This window comes from Rhopilema esculentum, chromosome 7, assembly GCF_057945365.1.
Source record: "Rhopilema esculentum isolate cy_ngs chromosome 7, ASM5794536v1, whole genome shotgun sequence".
Lineage (NCBI taxonomy): Eukaryota > Metazoa > Cnidaria > Scyphozoa > Rhizostomeae > Rhizostomatidae > Rhopilema > Rhopilema esculentum.
The window spans coordinates 10,909,845-10,930,306 of NC_142821.1; the positions used below are offsets into that span (position 1 = coordinate 10,909,845).

The 20,462-nt window shown below is 38.2% G+C and overlaps 2 protein-coding genes across 4 annotated transcripts in view; one reads left to right on the plus strand and one right to left on the minus strand.

The window, feature by feature from the left end:
- LOC135683934 (E3 ubiquitin-protein ligase RNF10) overlaps positions 1-18,108 on the plus strand; it is a 41,861-nt gene extending 23,753 nt beyond the window's left edge. The window contains exons 1-2 of one of the 3 annotated variants that reach the window (XM_089109390.1): positions 163-10,094; positions 11,045-18,108. In XM_089109390.1, the coding sequence (XP_088965516.1) occupies positions 2,687-4,885 (2,199 nt within the window). In that variant the 5' untranslated portion in view covers positions 163-2,686 and the 3' untranslated portion in view covers positions 4,886-10,094; positions 11,045-18,108. Of the gene's footprint in view, positions 1-162; positions 10,095-11,044 lie in introns of those variants that run through there. The other 2 variants (XM_089109391.1, XM_065199341.2) reach the window with 2 other exon arrangements.
- On the minus strand, positions 17,741-20,206 carry LOC135683937 (uncharacterized). The gene is made up of 2 exons (XM_065199344.2): positions 19,413-20,206; positions 17,741-18,803 (listed from the first exon to the last, which is right to left on the minus strand). The coding sequence occupies exons 1-2, from the start codon at positions 20,024-20,026 to the stop codon at positions 18,473-18,475; spliced, it is 945 nt and encodes a 314-aa protein (XP_065055416.2). The 5' UTR covers positions 20,027-20,206; the 3' UTR covers positions 17,741-18,472.
- Between the last annotated feature and the right edge of the window lie 256 nt (positions 20,207-20,462).

Below are 20,462 nucleotides of genomic sequence, written 5' to 3' on the forward strand. Positions count from 1 at the left end.
TAGTGTCCGTTGGCTCTCTCGTCAAATCCCCTTCACATCAACTGCATGTTCGCATGGTATTTTTATTTTACTCAGAGAGGAAAATTGAAGTGGAAAGCGAAAGTTGGGTTACAAAATCATTCATTGATTTGATAAGTGGATTTTTCCCCTATCTCTATGGTTTTTCCGGAATTTGAAAAGCCGGAATTTCAGGGGCAGAAACGTTAGGATGGTTTCTAGTTTTCAACCACGGAAATATTACGCGAAATAGGAAATTTTTCATCATTCCCATGCACAGTTGAGTTTCGAAACATTTCCCCAGGAAAAAATTCTTTTCCGCAGAAAGCTTTCGCGAGTTCAATCCCAGTGAACTTTTCCGTGGAAACGATATTGAGCACGTTTTCAAAATGGCAAACAGTTTCTTCAATGCTACTAGAATCGACAACACAGCCACAGTGGCGAAGCTGGCCTCAAGACAATGGTCATGCTTTGTATGGAACAGAAAGTTGATGGGGGTCTGGGGGCGTAGCCCCCAAGGAAACTACACACAACCGCACCCTATAGATGCTGGGGAAAGGGGGGTAACGCCCATTTTAGTATATTGAATCAAATAGCTCTTGTTTAGATCGCAATCAATTTTGTCAATGACTTCAACATCTAAATGTTCTTTCCACCCCATTCTCCAATCTTGTGTTTTTGGACATATCTTTGGGACCATGTTTTTGAAAAATTGTGCATTTGAAAACCCCCAACAAACACTACAGATCACACTGAAAAAACATTGCAGATGAGAGAACATTATATCTACAAATATTTTTACAAAATCTAAACTTTTGATAAATCAGCTTATTCAAGTCAGCAATTGCTAAGAAATATCCATTCTTTACTATTAATTATTGACACTTTTGATGATGTTTCTGAATTAAGATTAGTTAGGCAAGATAAGCCCTCAATGATAGGTAGGCCCTCCCTTGTTTATGATACAGGGAATTGTGGGGTGTTTGTTTTTTGGTTCAGAATTTTATACTTAGCTTCAATTTTATAAGCTGAATTTTTATAAACATCAACAAGTTGAGTCCAATCCCAACATCAAGGGCTTACCTATAACTTTGGTCTTCCTTGTTTAAGAAACCCCATAGTTTTCCTGGCAACAGAAAGCCTGGGGAAATCAAACTGCACTGAGAAGTTTTGCTGTGTGGAAGGTACATATTTGGTGTGATTAAAAATCATTTCTAAATTCTATCCATCAGCAAATTATGGTCAAATATCCAATAACAGGCAAATTCCAGAGTACAATTTCATTATCAGCAACAAGTCATGGTGTAATATTGAATAACAGACAAATTACAGGGTACAATTACATGTATTAAGAAAAAGTTATAGAGTAATATTGAAAAAAGAAGCAAATTTAAGGGTACAATTTCATTTATCAGCAAAAGTTATGGTGTAATATTGAATAAACAAGGAAATATAGGGGTACAATTTCATTTATTAAAAAAAGTAGTGGTGTAATATTGAATGCAGGCAAATTTCTGGGTACCATTTCATTTATCATCAAATATTAAAAAACAGGAAAATTGCAGGATGCAACTTGAAATTCATTTATACACAACAAGTTATGTTGTAATATTGACTAAAGAAGAAATTTTTAAGAGCATAATTCTTTCTATCAACAACAGGTTTTCGTGAAATATTAAATAAACAGGCAAGTTTTCAAAGTATAAGTTCGTCCCTCTAAGCAACAAGTAAGGTTGCAATATTGAATAAACCAGAATGGACAGGCAATTTTTATTGTAAAATTCCATCCATCAGCAACAGGTTATCGAATGATTTTGACAAAACAGGAAATTTTCAAGAGTACAATCCCATGAGCAAGAGGTTTTGGTGAAATACTGAATACACAGGCAAGTTTTAGGGTACAAGTTCGTCCATCAGCAACAAGTTATGGTATGAGCAGCAACGTAATGGTAGGATTCTTCATCGATAAGGGTTGGCCTTTGGTTTTCAATTACAATTACTTTGCTCAGCCACACGCAAGTGATCCCTCTGGCAGTTAATAAACAATATATCTCTCGGAAATAACTTCGATTGAACTTTCCCATTCCCTTGCAGCAATGTTTCTCAGCTCACAATTAGACCTTAAGTACTTCATGTATGGGAGATTTAGGTCGGTCATGCTGAAAAAAATGAGCATGACTTGGGGTCTAAAACGGGCAAAAATAGCATGCGCAGGCAAAAAGTACTTTTTAGAAATATAGAAAAGTTTTAATCGTTATAATAAATGTCTTTAGCTCTGAACATTTTTAGTCATGCTCAGCATAATCAGCATGACCAGCATGACCGCTATCTTCGCCACTGCACAGCCATATTTTCGTTGTTGAAAACTAGAAACCATCCTAACGTTTCTGCCCCTGAAATTCCGGCTTTTCAAATTCCGGAAAAACCATAGAGATAGGGGAAAAACCCACTCATCAAATCAATGAATGATTTTGTAACCCAATTAAATTTTTTGAATAAATTAACGTATTATACGTAACGGTACTCAGAGTCAGTTGTAGAGCACAAGTGGAGGGAGTAAAACGTGTTACATGTGAGCACATGATTAGGCCCTTTTTAACAACATAACATTTGGCGACGAGGATTAAAACAAAAGCAGATAACGTGGAGGAAAAGCACATGCCATTTCTGTTAAGTTTCAGAATTTAAGATGGCGACGGCAGCACGATTAGATTTATTACCGCTTCCACCGTTCGACCCTGTGTCCGACCCGACGTCCATAAGCCAACGATGGCAACAATGGAAACGCCGTTTCGAAACATATTTACTTGCCGTAAATATAACTGATGATGCTCAGAAACGTGCCTTACTGTTGTACCAAGCAGGTGCCGCCACTCAAGAAATTTTCGATTCTCTCCCAGTTGAGCAAGATGAAGCTACAGATTACAAGACAGCGTTGGCAAAACTTGACACTTACTTTGCCCCGCAGAAAAATGTCGACTTTGAAATTTTTCAATTTCGCCAAGCCAAACAGAAGATTGGAGAAACTACTGATCAATTTGCTACACGACTTCGCAAACTTGCTACAAATTGTGAATTTACAGATTTAGATAAGGAAATTAAATCTGCGATTATACAAAACTGCTCGTCTAAGCAACTCAGAAGGCTTGCTTTGCGGGAAGAGAAGCTTACACTTGCCGTGTTGTTATCAAAAGCACGTATTCTGGAAGCCAGCGATACACAAGCTAAAGATATAGAAGAAAGTCTCATGCAGGTAGAAACTGCCCAGCTGGTTCGTAAGCCTCAGCTGAAAACCTGTTTCAACTGTGGTTTTTCATGGCCTCACCGTACTTCCCCTTGCCCCGCCAAGACTCAAAGTTGTCGCAAATGTGGGCGTGTTGGACATTTTGCTAAAGTCTGTAAAAGCCGCGCGAAACAACCGCGTGCCGTTAATGACCCGCTTACGCAAGACCATAAGAAAGGAGGTCATAAATTCGCAAATCAAAAAGGAAAAATACATCATGTACATGGAAAAGCACCTCAACATACACAAGAGCCTACTCCAGAGTCTAGCAGCGACGAAGGTTATTTGTTTACGTGCGATGATCAACGCGAAATAAAGATGCCACAAGTCCGTGTAAAAATTAATAACACCCCTGTGAAAATGATTTTGGATACAGGAGCATCGATCGATATTTTGGATGAATCAACATTTCATCAGGTCAAGGCAGCTAAGAATATCCATCTTTCTCGTTCAACGACAAAGATTTTTGCATATGGTTCTGAACAACAGCTTCCAGTTTTGGGAAAATTTCATGCCACAATCGAAACAAAGGACCGAATCGCGCCCGTTTGCCTACATGTGTTTCGGGGAAATTCTGGATCTTTGCTCAGTTACACAACGGCTGCTGACTTAAATTTGATTCAGATTAAGCTAAATGCAGTGAAAACAGGACAATCTACCCCTGCCACTACCGAGAATTTGGAAGCCAAATACCCGAAACTATTTGATGGAATAGGAAAGCTTAAAGACCGTGAAATCAAACTGCATATCGATAGCACCGTTCCGCCGGTGGCTCAGCCCGCTCGACGTATACCATTTCATTTGCGGAAGAAAGTGTCGGAAACTCTGCGTGATTTGGAAGACCAAGGCATTATTGAAAAAGTGGCAGAAACAAGCACCCCCTGGATATCACCCTTGGTCGTAATTCCAAAAAACGACGGAACTGTTCGCTTATGCGTGGACATGAGAATGCCTAACCGCGCGATTCAACGGGAACGCCACCCTAGCCCTACCATCGACGACCTTATACACGCGTTAAATGGTGCTACAGTTTTTTCCAAGTTAGATCTTCGCTCTGGTTACCACCAACTGGTTTTATCAGAAGAAAGCCGTCACATCACTACTTTCGCTACTCATAAAGGGTTACGAAGATATACACGTCTTAACTTTGGAACGTCGTCAGCAAGCGAAATTTTTCAGAACGCCGTTTACGAACAAATTCGGAATATTGAGGGTGCCGTAAATATCAGCGACGATGTTATCATTTATGGTAACACCCAAAACGATCACGACCGCGCGTTACATGCGGTATGCAAACGATTCCAAGATATGGGGTTGACGTTAAACAAGGCAAAGTGCGAGTTAAACAAAAAGGAGATCACGTTTTTTGGCTATGTGTTTTCTGACAAAGGAATCTCTGCCGACCCCCAGAAAGTTCATGCAATTCACAACGCCCCGCCGCCACAGTCAGTCAAGGATATTCGCAGTTTCTTAGGGATGGCAAACTACTGTGCAAAATTTATTTCACAATTCAGTGATATCAGCGAGCCCTTGCGAAACTTAACAAAAGGCGGGTTTACACGATCGTTTTTCCTTAAATTTTTTTTCGATATTGGACCGCGATGAACGACAACGATCGTGTAAAAGGCTAAATTGCTGAAAAAAGTTTGATGCTACCTGTCGTTTTTAATCCGCTTAATTGGCGATAATGATCCATCGTTGAAGATTTTATTTTGACTCAGGGTCAAAATAAAATCTCTACCATCATTTTTTTTCAAAGGGGCCGACAAATTCTGACGTCATGTCAGCCTCGGGGAGAGAATTCGAGACTTTTTATTAAGTATTCGCGTGAAGAAAAGATTGGATTCATGCTCTGAGAACTAAAATAGTCAGGGAAGGTAGTTTAAACTGGCAGGGGACTATTTTTAGATAAAAAGAGGTTCGGGTTTCGCAAGTTTTCTCTGAGCATGGCCCGTCCTTAGCTACACATTTAATGATTGGATGACAACGTGATTGATGGGCGATGGAGGGAGAGTAACATTGGCTCTTTTGTGGAACCTTTACCCGCTAGACTAAAGGGTAATAAGCCTAAAGTTTAGGCCGAAAAAATTAGGGAAATATTCGCAGAACATTTTTATGGTCCCGGCGAGGTCCAGATAATTTTTTATTTGTGCATTTTGTCTATTGGATGGATTGTTCTCTATTTCTGTTGCTCAAAACCTTTAATGTGTAGCTAATGACGGGCCATTCTCAAAGAAAACTTGTAAAACCCGAACCTCTTTTTATCTAAAAATAGTCCCCTGCCAGTTTAAACTACCTTCCCTGACTATTTTAGTTCTCAGAGCATGAATCCAATCTTTTCTTCACGCGAATACTTAATAAAAAGTCTCGAATTCTCTCCCCGAGGCTGACATGACGTCAGAATTTGTCGGCCCCTTTGAAAAAAAATGATGGTAGAGATTTTATTTTGACCCGGAGTCAAAATAAAATCTTCAACGATGGATCATTATCGCCAATTAAGCGGATTAAAAACGACAGATAGCATCAAACTTTTTTCAGCAATTTAGCCTTTTACACGATCGTTGTCGTTCATCGCGGTCCAATATCGAAAAAAAATTTAAGGAAAAACGATCGTGTAAACCCGCCTAAAGAAAAACAGTGTTTTCCGGTGGACCCCTAAGGAACAAAAGTCGTTCGATAGCATCAAGTTGGCATTGACTAGTGACAAGGTGATGGCATATTTTGACCAGACAAAACAAACTGAGTTGTTTACGGATGCTTCGCCTACAGGCCTTTCGGCTATTTTATCGCAAATTACACCTGGCCAAGAAGACAGAAAAGTCGTAGCCTACGTAAGCCGATCGCTCTCAGATGTAGAAAGAAGGTACTCGCAAACTGAAAAAGAGGCATTAGCTATTGTATGGTCTATTGAACGCCTTCACATTTACTTATATGGTGCAAAATTCAAGCTCTTTACGGATTGCAAGCCAGTCGAACTTATCTTGTCTAACCCAAAATCACGACCACCCGCTAGAATTGAACGCTGGAATTTACGTATTCAGGATTACGATTTTGAAATTGTTTATAAACAAGGAGCTCAAAACCCTTCGGATTTCTTGTCAAGACACACCTTTACGGATACAACTAGTAAATCTCAGTCATCAACAGCCGACAAATACGTCAATTTTCTCGCTCGTCATGCTGTTCCGAAGTCTATGGACTACAAAGAAATTCAAGATGCCACATTCGCAGACCAAACCTTGCAAGCTCTCATACGCCTTATTCATGATAATTCGTATATATAATAATAATAATAATAATAAATAATTTGTTTAAAGTTGGCGTACTAAATGAACGGTTGATAGCTATAAAGAAGCTAATTAAGGCCAACTATCTAATAAGAGTTAGTATGAAATAAAAATATATGATACAATATTAAAAAGGTTTAAGGTATAATGTTCTAAATAAAACCTAACCCAGCAATAAATTTTTTACACAATCTACAGTCGCATTCTATAGGGTGTGCTCTTAATTCTTTTTTAAATGTTGCCAATGATTGGGACTCTCTTATACTGTGAGGTAGTGTTTGCCACAGTTTTTGACCTAAATATCTCACAGTTTCTATACCATAAGAAGTTGTCCTGGCTTTTGGAATGCAAAGATTATTTTTAGTTCGCAAATCATAATGTACATTTCTTGTTTCAAAAATCTCACTCATGAAACTAGGGTTCAGGTTATGTTTGGTTTTGTATATTTCTATCATCAAGTACTGTAGATTGCGTTGGTGAATTGATACTGCATTATCCAAAGTCAGCAATGCTTCGTAGTCAGCATGACTGTCTTTATAAACAATTCTGAGTGCTCTTTCGTGGATTTTATTTACTTTAGCATTCAGACATCTGTCATGGAACATCCAAATTAGGGGGCAGTAACTAAACTGAGCTTTTATGAAGCTGTTCATTAGGAGACGCAGTTTATCAGAACCCATAAATGGCGAAACTCTAGCAAGAGCATGCAGTTTTTGGCTGGCTCTTTTGCATAAATTTGAGACGTGACTTTTGAAATTAAGATTTTTATCTATTATCACCCCTAGCAGTTTTTCTTCAGAGCTTTCTTCAACAATGGCCTCACCGATTTTGATCTTAAAGTCATCTTGATTTGTTCCAAAAGTAAGAAGATGACATTTCCCTGCATTCAATTTCATAAAGTTTTCTGGAAACCATTTTGATAAAATAAGAGCATCAGTTTCTAGCCGTTCTAAAACTTTATCTAATTGACAGTCAGCTGCAAAAATCGTAGTATCATCAGCAAAGTTACATACTGCAGTATCAGTTACCATTAAGAATAAATCATTAATATATAAATTAAAGAGAAGAGGCCCAAGGACTGATCCTTGTGGTACACCTGCAAAGGTTTCTCGCCAAGTGCTGAATGAACCATTTAATTTTACCCTTTGTCTTCTACCGGACAGGTAATTATAAATCAATAATTGAGCATCTTTACAAAAACCATAGGCATTTAATTTCGCAATTAATAGCTCATGGTCTATGCAATCAAACGCTTTTGAGAGATCCATTAGCAAGGCACCAACCACCCCTTTTTTATCTAGGGAATTCTTGCAGATATCCATTAATCTCAACAGCGCATGCTGTGTGTTGAAACCTTTCCGAAAACCACATAAGTAGGGAACTAGGAACGTATCCGCGAAGTCGACCATCTGAGCATATAGAAGCCGTTCAAAGACCTTTGATAATGCGGATAGAACGGTGATAGGTCGATAGTTTCGTTTTTCTGTAGTTTTGTCACTTTTGAATAGTGGAGTTATGTCTCCTAATTTAAGATCTTCAGGAAACGTTTTCTGGAGCAATGAATTATTGAAAATTGTCGTCAGTAATGGTGCAAAAATGTCTTCGTTTTCTTTCAGTATCCGCGGAGGAATACTTTCAATTGTAGACGCTTTTTTTGTATTTAGTCTCAATAATTCATCATTGACTGCCTGCATTGTAATTGGTTTGAATTCGAAGAATGTGCCATGGTTTACCTTATCCTTAATCTTGCGGATGCTGGGATGATGTTTATATTTTTCAACAGCAATTTCAACAGGATCCAGCAAATGGTCTGTCGAATTGAGAATGCATTCACCAGGGGCAATGTCAATTGTCTTTGTGATATTTGTAAAAAATTCATTAAGGATCTCAGCTATTTCACTGTCATTCGTAATAAACTTTTCATTTTCGATAAGCGTAATACTTGAAGAGGTTTGTACCTTGTCAGTAAAAAGTGGTTTTACAGTTTTCCAGAACTTTTTATTGTCAGTGACAGAATTTATATCAAGGTTACCATAATATGATGTTTTTGCTTGTCGCAGAATTTTCACACACCTATTTCTTTGCTTTTTAAAAGCGTTCCAGTTTTCAGAAGTATTATGCCTGTTTAATCTGTTACGTAACTGTGAACGGAGCATAATTGCCTTTCTTAAAGTTTTCGTCATGAAGGGTGCATCATTTGCGCGTAAATATTTCTGTTTTAGAGGTACATGGTTATTCAGAACTTCTTCGACTACAGAATTAAAATTTTCATATTCAGAGTATGCTTCGCTGCTCTTAGCTAGATTGCTTCTAAGGTCACTGCGAAACTTTATAGGATCAAATTTACTGTAGTCTCGGTATGTCACAATCCTTGGACCTCTTTTTACAAAACCACTCTTTAACACTGTTAGAGACACAACGAATGAGAAGAAGAGTTCAAAGATATGGACAAAACATTTACGATACGTAAGCAGAAAGTACTGTGAGTTTAACGCTTTCACTTATTTTATTCGATTTTCAGAAGTAAAAAAAAAATGTTTTGTTGTCGTGTAGACCTAGTTATCTTACTGTTAGAAAGTTTGGACTTGATAATTTGAACTTTAATTAACTTTATATTTTAGCCCCAGACACTAATCTAAAGAAAAGGAGAGATGTAATGTTTTGAATAAATTAACATATTATGACGTAACGGTACTTAGAGTCAGTTGTAGAGCACAAGTGGAGGGAGTAAAACGTGTTACATGTGAGCACATGATTAGGCCCTTTTTAACAACATAACAGCCAACTTTCGCTTTCCACTTCAATTTTCCTCTTTGAGTAAAATAAAAATACCATGCGAACATGCAGTTGATGTGAAGGGGATTTGACGAAAGAGCCAACGGACACTATCGCGAAGGTCAAATAGTTCGAAACATGGCATTCAGTACCTATATTACAAAAATAACATCGCTTTTCAACAAAAATGAAAACACAATACAAGGGGGCATGGTTATTGCAGCAACTGTGAGTTTAAACCAATTGATGGCAGCTTCATTCTTTCAATGCCCAAAATCAGCATATCACAAGTATGGATGGACATTCATGGTCCTCCCTGGACTGATTCTGGCTGTTCTTTCATTACTGGCATCAAACAGCTTTAACTTGAGAATCACAGGGCTTTGTAGGAGGGATATAGATGCTCCTGAACCAACAAAGTTTGGCAAAAGGGAGAGGTTTTGGGGCTATTTCTTTAAAACATTGGCGTTCTCGCTGGCTTATGCAGTTTTGGCCTTCATGAGTTGGTTAATCATGTCGCTGCTTTTCACTGATGCTTACTCGTGCGCAAAGATTGGACCTTTCAACAAAAAAACCAAGGATAAACTTTCGAAGGACGATTACTTGGCCAAGAAGGAGAAGTAAAACACCGATTCAAGGGTGATTGGATTGATACTGTTGACGGCTGGCCTATGGGGAGTGTTGGTCATGCATTTTATCAAGAAATGCTGTTTTTCAGCCTTCCCAACAAAAGAGCTGTCTAGCATGAGAAAGTTAGTATATGTTTTAGAATGTAGTAATTAAGGAATACGGCAACGTGCCGAGAACACGTTACCGTAGCCGTTGCAAGAACATGGCTGACAAAGTTCATCAGATTCACTCTTGTAATAGCCCTTGTCACAATCCGTACACAATTTACCATGGTAACCTTGTTTACATTTAAGACATTCGATCGAGTTCGTCTTGTCGAAAATCTATTGTTTCCGGTCCTCTTGTTCTTATTGTTCTCAAACAATTTTGCTCCTAAAGAACTCTTTACTTCCAACAGTACAGTGAGAGGAGGTATCAACACCACACCACACCTCACCACCTACCTCCCCCCCCCCCCCCATCCATAATTTAATATCGACGGATCTTTCCAGAAAAATAAAATGTGCGTGATTCGATACTTAAAAGAACTTGAGGACGCAAATCACTTGTAATCCAAACACATTTTACGCAATTCACTCACTGGTCACTGGTATTTTAAACTGCATTAATCAAAGGCGGGAGAACATTGCTTTCTTCTAAGATGTTGATTATGTGGCGATGAATTAGTTTTGGTTTACATGGACAATCCTGGTCAAAATTTATTGAACTGGCTTGCAAATTGCAGCTTTTCGAAAAAATACACTCCCCATCCCCAAGAAGGCAAAGTTGACATGCTTATATCTATTCATTTTGATTGTTGATATCTGGGTATTTTCCAAAAACCAACATTGCTGCAAGGGTTGGAGGTTTTGATACCTTTATTGGGATAAAATTGCAATCTTGATGAATTTTTATAGAACACTGAACTTTGAGCCAGGATTGTAAACTGTATAAATTCGAAGAAAAGTTTCATGTATTCTATGGCCTTTAAGATAATTAACCATGTTTCCACTTGTACATGATCCGTTCGAGAAAATATTGCAAGAATAATTTCATTTTTCTCAAAGTAATTAAAAACAAATATCAATTGTAGATATGGGGAAATGGAGGCCAAAGCTGCAGATGAAGAATTCGATGTTCTAATGAAAAAATCTGCAGAAGCCACGGGCAAGAAAATGGTTAAAAAGTTTATGGACACATTCTACAAAACTGAAAACTACGAAGAAACAGAATTCGAAAGAAAGGCTATTGCCGACTTGCGGAAGTTTCTTGCTCTGAGATATCCAAGGCTTGACATGTTTGGGCAAACATGGGGTAGGTACTGCAATCCAGAAATAGTGCCTGCAAAGTTTCACGTCGGTAAAGTAGAAGTAGAAGGCGAAGCCAATGAAAATACTCCTTTATGCGCTACTTCAAATTTTTAGATAAGATTCAACTGCATGAGGCGATCCAGCTTTACACCAATAAGAAAGTTTTCATGGCAATAGGGGAACAGTTTATAGGCGCACCTTTGTAGGCGATTAATCTAAGCGACTAAGTTGGAAACAGGCTCACTGGTAATTGGAGGGACTGAGACGATTAGCACCAGCAAAGATAAAGAAGAAGAAATTGTCAAGTTTTGTATTAAAGACAACTTTTTCTAAAAGCTTTAATGAGAATGTCCCTAGACTATGAGTAAACCGTGACAAACTTTTTCGTACGTTATGGGAAGATGACAAGACACATATGCAAAATACACCCTAAATTCTTTTACTAGTTACCTTCGTGCTAGGTGTCATTAAAGTGACAAGCTACTATCCAAAGGACCTTATAAACAAGGGTTATTTATTTAAAGCAGAAGGCAGACATAAGATTTGTAGTTTTAGATTGTCGATTTTGCAAATATTAATCATATTGTTTGAGGAGAGAAGCACTCATCACTTATGGCACATTTGTATTGCAACTATTTAATGTCTGCAGCATCTTGTTAGCTGTTATGTAATTGAATGCAACTTTAATCTTGTTGCATAATTTATGCAGCAATTTGGAACGATAAAGTTTTTAATGCTTTAATTATGTTGCAATGTTTCATGATAGAGCCATTTTCACCTAGGCTTCTTAGGTACAAGGACATTAAATGATATCAGTTTTAAATGATTATGTACCCGCTTGTGTAGTTTGATCTTATTGTAAGAATTATAAAGTGTTGCTGGAATATTGTTGTCTTCTTTGAAATCCATCCCTCTTGGGACATAATCTGTCATAAAATATTTGATATTCAAAGTTTAACAGATATTTTGAGGGTTGATTTGAAGTGTGCCTCTTACTAACACAAATATCGTTAACATGCAAACTGAGTTTCAACTCATGCCAAAGCATGATATGAGAAAGTTAACAGGGCTATTTGAACACAGCTAAAATTAAAACGAAAAAACGGAAAATACTGTAAAAACACTTTGAAAATAAAAACTATGGAAAAAGTGAGCAACGAAATATTTGAACATATGGATATTGAAATATACATCTTTGCAAAATTGAATTTAATTAAAGGTTATGCGTTTCATGTTGAATCTAAATTTTTGGGTAGGGTTTTTGGGAAATCTATAAATTTTTGGGCATGTTTTCATATTTTATCGATTATTCCAAACAGTGGTAACATTGGGGCAAATACTCAGGAATAAAAACTCATTTATTGGAAAACTCATTTATTTCTTAATTAAAAATTTAATAGGTAATATAAATAAGGGCGACTCATTTCAAAAATCTTTACACACGAATTCCCTATCAGCTATAATGCAAATAAAATAAACTACTTCTATTACAATTACTTCTTTAATATATATAAAATAAAGGTGTTGTCTTGTCTTGAAGACGCTGAAGATGTTCAAGCTTTGTAGCGGACAGACTTACCCATAATTCGTCACCGTATCTTAAGCCCAATCTCCAGTGAGAAAAAAAACTGCGAAATGCGAAAAAGTTCGCGCGAAATACGTCTTAGGCATGCGCAGTGATCTTTTGCTGGGATTTCTCGCGAAGAATTTCTCTGCGAAAAAAAGTTAAAATGAGTTTAACTTTTTCGCTTTTCGCTTGCGAAATCCTTCAACAGCCAATCATATTCCGTATTCTTTTGTCACGCTTCCAAACTTTACATTCCAATGTCGTGAGGTCTACAAAAGCATTCAAAGGAATTTGTCGCGTGAAGTATTTCGCAGCGAAATTTCGCAAGTCTTTTTCTCACTGGAGATTGGGCTTTAGATGGCGCTCGAAAAGTGCCCTGTAAACCTGGCCCAATTTCGACTGCGGGAGTATGTTTTTAAGTTTCCTCAACGAAGAAAAACCATTTTTAAGTTTACACTTGAGCCTCTTGTACTGCTTGTTCCAAGATAGGTTTTCATCGATAGTGACCCCGAGATATTTTACTTCATGGGCTCGTTGGATTTTTTCTTCATTTATTTCCACGTTTATCTCCCCCTGGATATGGTTAATTCGTCTTTTGTGACCAATGACCATTTATTCAGTTTTATTGGTGTTCAGACTAAGCTTATTTTGCCGCATCCACTCTACAATGTTCTTACCCTCAGTTTTTAAGTTTCTCTTAGCATCGCTCAAAATCATTTATGTATAGGATGAAAAGGAGGGGCCCAAGGCACGAACCCTGGGGAATACCGCACTGAACCTTCTTTTGTTGCGAACTGGAACCATTGATTTGGCAGTATTGTATCCTATCAGTTAGGTATGATGTAAACCACTGATGAGGGGTTCCTCCTATTCCATACTTTGATAACTCAGAGAGCAGAATTTTGTGCTCCACAGTGTCAAATGCCTTCTTAAGATCATGTGCGATTTTCTCGATTAGCTTGGAGAATACCGAGAGTATGGATATTGGCCGGTAGTTGTTCAAATCACTTTTCGATCCGGTCTTAAAGACTGATGTTACCCTGGCTACTTTCCATATGTTCGGAAAAACACCGCTTTCAAGAGAGGAATTGAAAATAGCTGCTAATGGCTTAGATAAAATATCAGCAGCGTCTTTCACTAGTTTTACTGGGATCTTATCATGCCCTGCAGCTTTAGAGCATTTTAACTTATTGATCTCATTTTCAATGAGTTCAGGATCAACCCTTTGAAATTCAAAACTAGTTTCAACCGGCAGTCCCTTGCTGCGTAGGTACTTCAGTGGGTCATCGCAATCTTTGGTTTCAATATTTTCGGCTAGTTTTGGGCCTATGGAGATAAAGTGCCTGTTAAAGGCCTCTGCAATTTCATCAGGCTTCTCAACACGTTGACCTTCATGGATAATTGACAAAGGAGGACTATGATTTCAATGTTTGTCTAATACCTTGTTTATTATTTTCCACATTCCCTTCGGATTACTTGAATTGTCATCTATGTTACTGTAGCAAGACACAGCAGCTTTTTTGAGTTGAGAAGTTACTCTGTTTCGAAGCTGCTTATATCTTGGCCATAGTGCTGGATCTCTCTCAGCCCGTCTCTTAATATGATCTCTCTCGCACATCAAATTCTTGATGCTTGGAGAAATCCATGGTACATGTGCATGCCCCGTCTTAGCGGTCCTTCTTTCAACGGGGCATGCACATCCAAGACAGCGAGAAAGAGATCGTAGAAATTGCTAGCCATAGGGTCATCCGATCTACATGACATAGCCACCTCCCAGTCAATACTAGGCAAGTCATTAAGGAAAGAGTCACGGTCATAATTTTTCAAACTGCGTGACTCTGTCTTAAATTTCACGTCATTGACATGAACTCTAGCGTTTAATTTTCTAATACCGTATGTCATATAGTGGTCTGTAATACCGATTTTTACGACCGATACATTACAGAGGTTGTTGGGTCTGTTTGAAGAAAGGTGATCTATTAATGATTTGGTGACTCTACTTTCACCTGTAGAGCTGATGGTCGTGGATGCCCTTGTAAAATCCTTGATGAGTTGCTCAAACTGATAGCCCGAGTAAATCAATTTTAGTTTTCTCGTGTTACTGTCTTTTGGTTTTTTGTAGTCACAATTGGTATCTCCTATTAAGATCATTTCTTTGCCCTCTGTATCTAATCTTCTATGAGCCTAGAAAGAGCATCAAAAGTAGGACTGTCTGTGCCATCCGTAGGCCTGCGGTACCAACACAAGACTAGAAAACTCTTAGCTTGTTTTGGGGTGATCTCGATCCCAACAATTTCAAGGTTAGGGTCCACTATATCATCCCTTCGATGATGGGAAAGGGTGTTTTTGGCATAAATAGCTACGTCGCCCCCTGAAGTGTCCCTATCATATATGTGTATTTCAAAGCCTTCAATAGAGACTTCCTGGTCATGAATGTCTCTATGCAATCGTTAAGACCGAGTATATCTTGTTGATATTCATTCATTAGTTGCTCTACTTCTATTCTATGCTTTCGTAGAGACACTATCTTAAGCTGTGATATCTTTAAACCCTTTCTTTGCTTGTTGCTTATGTTTGGCGTTTTATTAATAATTCCCAAATACCCCTAGCAATATCTTACGTACGTATTTACTAAAATTTGATGCAAGCATTTTGACCCCACCATCATTTACATGGAGTCCATCAGAAGAGATATTTCCATACCTTAAATTACTATTATCAATAAAGTCCAGTCCGCTGAGGAGTAGCTTCTCTTCCAAGATCTTGTTAGTTGCTAGCACTTTGGAATTTAGTTCGAGGTCATCAGTCCTTTTTAAAATACTGGAGAAGGCGACCTGCATCTTTGGAAATCTTGATTTAATCACGCGAAGCGTTGACACAATTTCATCTGCTAATTCGTCTGGGTTCGTTTGTTTTCTGATGTTACATGTGCCAGCATGGACTATGGTAACATTGGTATCTTTTTCAATGTGGACGTTTTTCATGTGAGCAATTCTGGCCCCTGGCATTGCCTCCACGCGTACTGAATGACGGTCTTTCGAAAGTTTTTCACCACTAATTTTCCTCTCTTGTTGAGAATCTCCAATGATCTTAACTTTCGTCATCTTGGGTTGGTTTGTTTGGTCTTTGTTTACTGTAGGCTCTGGGGGCACCTGTGTTTTGTTGTTATTTCTTTTTGCTACTTTTTGTTCGTCGCAGGTTGATTATTCTTCGTGTTGTTGTTTGCTTTAGCTTTGATGCTGTTCTTGTGTCCATTTGCATTATTATTATCTTCACAATTGGGCGAACATTCAGCTTCATCATTCCCATGGAGCGTTGGTGTGCTTTTGTCTCCCTTTAATGATTTGATTGTTGTAGGCGAGTCTCTAGGGGTTCTTCCAACTTCTTGGTGTTGACATTTTAAGGTAGGCCTAGCTGCTATTTCCAGATCTTTAATTCTGAGCTTTAGTTCTGTATTTTCCCGCCAAAGTTCCTGGGTTGTTTGTCGCTCCTTATGCAATAAATCATATGCCATATTAATGCCCTTTGTCAAGTCACTGATAACAGAAGCGGGGATGGTTACAGTGGGTGGACATAGCTGTGACGTGGAGGGTAAAGAAATTGGCTCGTAGACCTCTGAATTCAGCGCATCGAAAGATTTTATGGGTGAGAGATTACCTGATGAAGTAGGATCATTATCTTCTGATTCAGAGCTTAGGTCATCTTTTCCTTTTGGCACAAAAAACGACTCTCTTCCGCGATGCGTATTAACAACAATATTTCCACTGGCTATCATGTCATTCAATTTTAATGATACGACACTGCCCGATAGGCCTAGCCTCGTGGTGAGCCCCTTGACAACTGAAATTGAATCCGCTCGCCTTTTGCTTTGCTTCAGTCTCCTAATTTCTTCCTTGATGTTTCTCTTAATTTCTGGACAGTCAACATCTGTTATGGTTCGAGTTTCAGTGGATGGAAGTTTTTCCAGTGTTAGTCCAAGAGCCTCATCGTAAAGATCATGCTTTGCTGCGTCCGCCATTGCTGCTGCTACCGATTCCGACCAAGAGTGGTTCGATAAAATGCGAACTCCAGTTTCCTGCATCAAAAGCCACGATCATTCCATTGAGCCAAACGGCCCAGTGAAATGATCGGTGACAGTGTTGGAAATTCAGTCTTTCATTTGGAGGGGCTCGGGCCAACGATTCTCTTACAAGCGCCCATTTTCTGCATTCTATCATGTTTTCTTCAGGTGGAAGCAGTGCTGAGAAGAAGGGGGGTCAGCGGGGTCACAGACCCGGGGGCCCATGGCAATAGGGGCCCATAAATAATAACACAATTAGAAAACTTATAAGTAATAAATCAGCCTCTCCATTATGGCAACCTGTTAATAATAGTTACAATAATAAAATCTATGAATGGATAGAATAAAGCAAAAACAATCCTATCATATCTCTATCATAATAATCTTATCTCACTGAAACAGAGCTAGTTGCTTTAAGCAATTTTCTAGGAAATTAACAAAAACTTTTTTAACAAAACTGGAAATCACCATGTGCCAATTTTTGGATTTCACTCTTAGATCGAGATAAATGGTGATAACTTTTTGGTCTTCGAAATTTTTTGGAAATTTTGCTCCATTGAGTGTCATAAATAGTTTTCGTTGCTTACTTTTTCCATAGTTTTTATTTTCAAGGTGTTTTTACAGCATTTTCCGTTTTTTCGTTTTAATTTTAGCTGCATTCAAATAGCCCTGTTAACTTTCTCATATCATGCTTTGGCATGAGTTGAAACTCAGTTTGCATGTTAACGATATTTGTGTTAGTAAGAGGCACATTTCAAATCAACCCCCAAAATATCTGTTAAACTTTGAATATCAAATATTTTATGACAGATTATGTCCCAAGAAGGATGGATTTCAAAGAAGGCAACAATATTCCAGCAACACTCTATATAATTCTTACAATAAGATCAAACTACACAAGCGGGTACATAAATCATTTAAAACTGATATCATTTAATGTCCTTGTACCTAAGAAGCCTAGGTGAAAATGGCTCTATCATGAAACATTGCAACATAATTAAAGCATTAAAAACTTTATGGTTCCAAATTGCTGCATAAATTATGCAACAAGATTAAAGTTGCATTAAATTACATAAAGGCTAACAAGATGCTGCAGACATTAAATAGTTGCAATACAAATGTGCCATAAGTGATGAGTGCTTCTCTGCTAAAACAATATGATTAATATTTGCAAAATTGACAATCTAAAACTACAAATCTTATGTCTGCCTTATGTCTTAGTAGCTTGTCACTTTAATGAGACCTAGCACGAAGGTAACTAGTAAAAGAATTTAGTGTGTATTTTGCATGTGTCTTGTCATTTTCCCATGACGTACGAAAAAGTTTGTCATGGTTTACTCAGAGTCTAGGTACATTATCGTTAAAGCTTTTAGAAAAAGTTGTCTTTATTACAAAACTTGACAATTGCTTCTTCTTTATCTTATGCTAATCGTCCCAGTCCCTCCAATTACCAGTGAGCCTGTTTCCAACAGACCCTCTTGGTTGCTTAACTGGATCTAAGGTGCGCCTATAAACTGTTCCCTTTTGCTATGAAATCTTTCTTATTGGTGTAAAACTGGATCGCCTCGTGCAGTTGAATCTAATCTAAAGATCTGAAGTAGCGCATAAAGGAGTATTGTCATTGGCTTCGCCTTCTACTTCTACTTTATCGACGTGAAATTTTGCAGGCACTAGTTCCGGAATGCAATACCTACCCCATGTTTGCCCAAACATGTCAAGCCTTGGATATCTCAGAGCAAGAAACTTTCGCAAGTCGGCAATAGCCTTTCTTTCGAATTCTGTTTCTTCGTAGTTTTCAGTTTTGTAGAATGTGTCCATAAACTTTTTAACCATTTTCTTGCCCGTGGCTTTTGCAGATTTTTCCATTAGATCATCGAATTCTTCATCTGCAGCTTTGGCCTCCACTTCATCATATCTACAATTAATATTTTGTTTTCAACACCATGTAATGCATGAAACATTTCTTCGTATTTGAAGAAAAGTTTTTCCAAATACCGTAAAATCACTATTAAGCCCCCTCTCTATTAAGCCCCCTTATCAAGCGAAAACTTTAAAATAAGCCCCCCTCTCTAATAAGCCCACCTCTCTTTTAAGCCCCTCCTCTAGGACTGAAAAAAATAAAGAAGCCTCACGGGGGCTTAATAGAGCTCTTACGGTAAACCAAAACAACCCGACGTCAAACAATGAGCATCATGGAAGAAAGCAATGTTTTCCTGCCTGTGAGGAACAGATGTCTAAGGCCCCTTTAAAAAAAATCCTCTTGCCTAAAGGTCAGGTAAGGCACTCCTTCCAATATGACATCCAGAAAAATGTGTTACCTATCCGGATTCCTATGTGTGTCTTACTCGCGTTCTTATGAGAATCAAATCATGCATATTTCATTTTTCTGTAAAGATTCTTCAGTGATAAATAATGGATAGGGGGTGGTTGTGTTGACACCTCCTCTTCCTGTAAACAAAAGGGATTTTTCGTTGAAACAAAATATTTCATAATCAGACAAAAAATCAATCAAATATATACTAACTTTCTCATACTAGGCAGCTCTTTTGTTGGTAAGGCAGAAAAACAGCATTTAGTTATAAGATGCATGACCAACACTCCCGATAGGCCAGCCGTCAACAGTATCAACCCAATCACCCTTGAATCGGTGTCGTACTTCTCTTTCTTGGCCAAGTAATCGTCCTTCGAAAGTTTATCCTGGGTTTTTTTGTTGAAAGCTCCAATCTTTGCGCACGAGTATGCATCAGTGAAAAGCAGCGACATAGTTAACCAACTCGTAAAGGCCAAAACTGCATAAGCCAGCGAGAACGCCAATGTTTTAAAGAAATAGGCCCAAAACCCTTTTCGTTTGCCAAGCTTTGCTGGTTCAGGAACATCTTCATCTTTCCTACAAAGCCCTGTGATTCCCAAAGTAAAGCTGTTTGATGCCAGTAATGAAAGAACAGCCAAAATCAGTCCAGGGAGGACCATGAATGTCCATCCATACTTGTGATATGCTGATTTTGGGCATTGAAAGAATGATGCTGCAATCAGTTGGTTTAAACTTGCAGTTGCTGCTACAATCAAACAACCTTGTATTGTGTTTTCATTTTTCTTGAAAAGCGATGTTATTTTTGTAATATAGGTACTGAATGCCATGTTTCGAACAATTTGACCTTCGTATTAGTGTCCTTTGACTCTCTCGTCAATTCCCCTCCTTACATCAACGGACGGTTCTTCGGACGGTCTTTATATTTTACTCAAAGAGGAAGTTTGAAATTGGAAGATAAACATCAACCAATAACGATTGAGAATGAGAATCGGCTAGCAAATCAAATGCTATCGTGTTCCATTGTTCAACGGTAATTCTGCGTCATTATATATATCAGACAACAATCGGTTGCATTAACTGCGTCTGGTGTGTCTGAGTCAGCGGACAAGTCACCATAGGTTAATCTGTTTTTTGTGAGGTATGTATACTTGCAGCGTGCGGGTATGAACGTCGCGGAGTATTACCATGTCTATTGTTTCTTTTGCGTAACCACAATGGTTGCCATGCTGCACGTGTGAATGCACGCGGAAGTGGTAATAAACA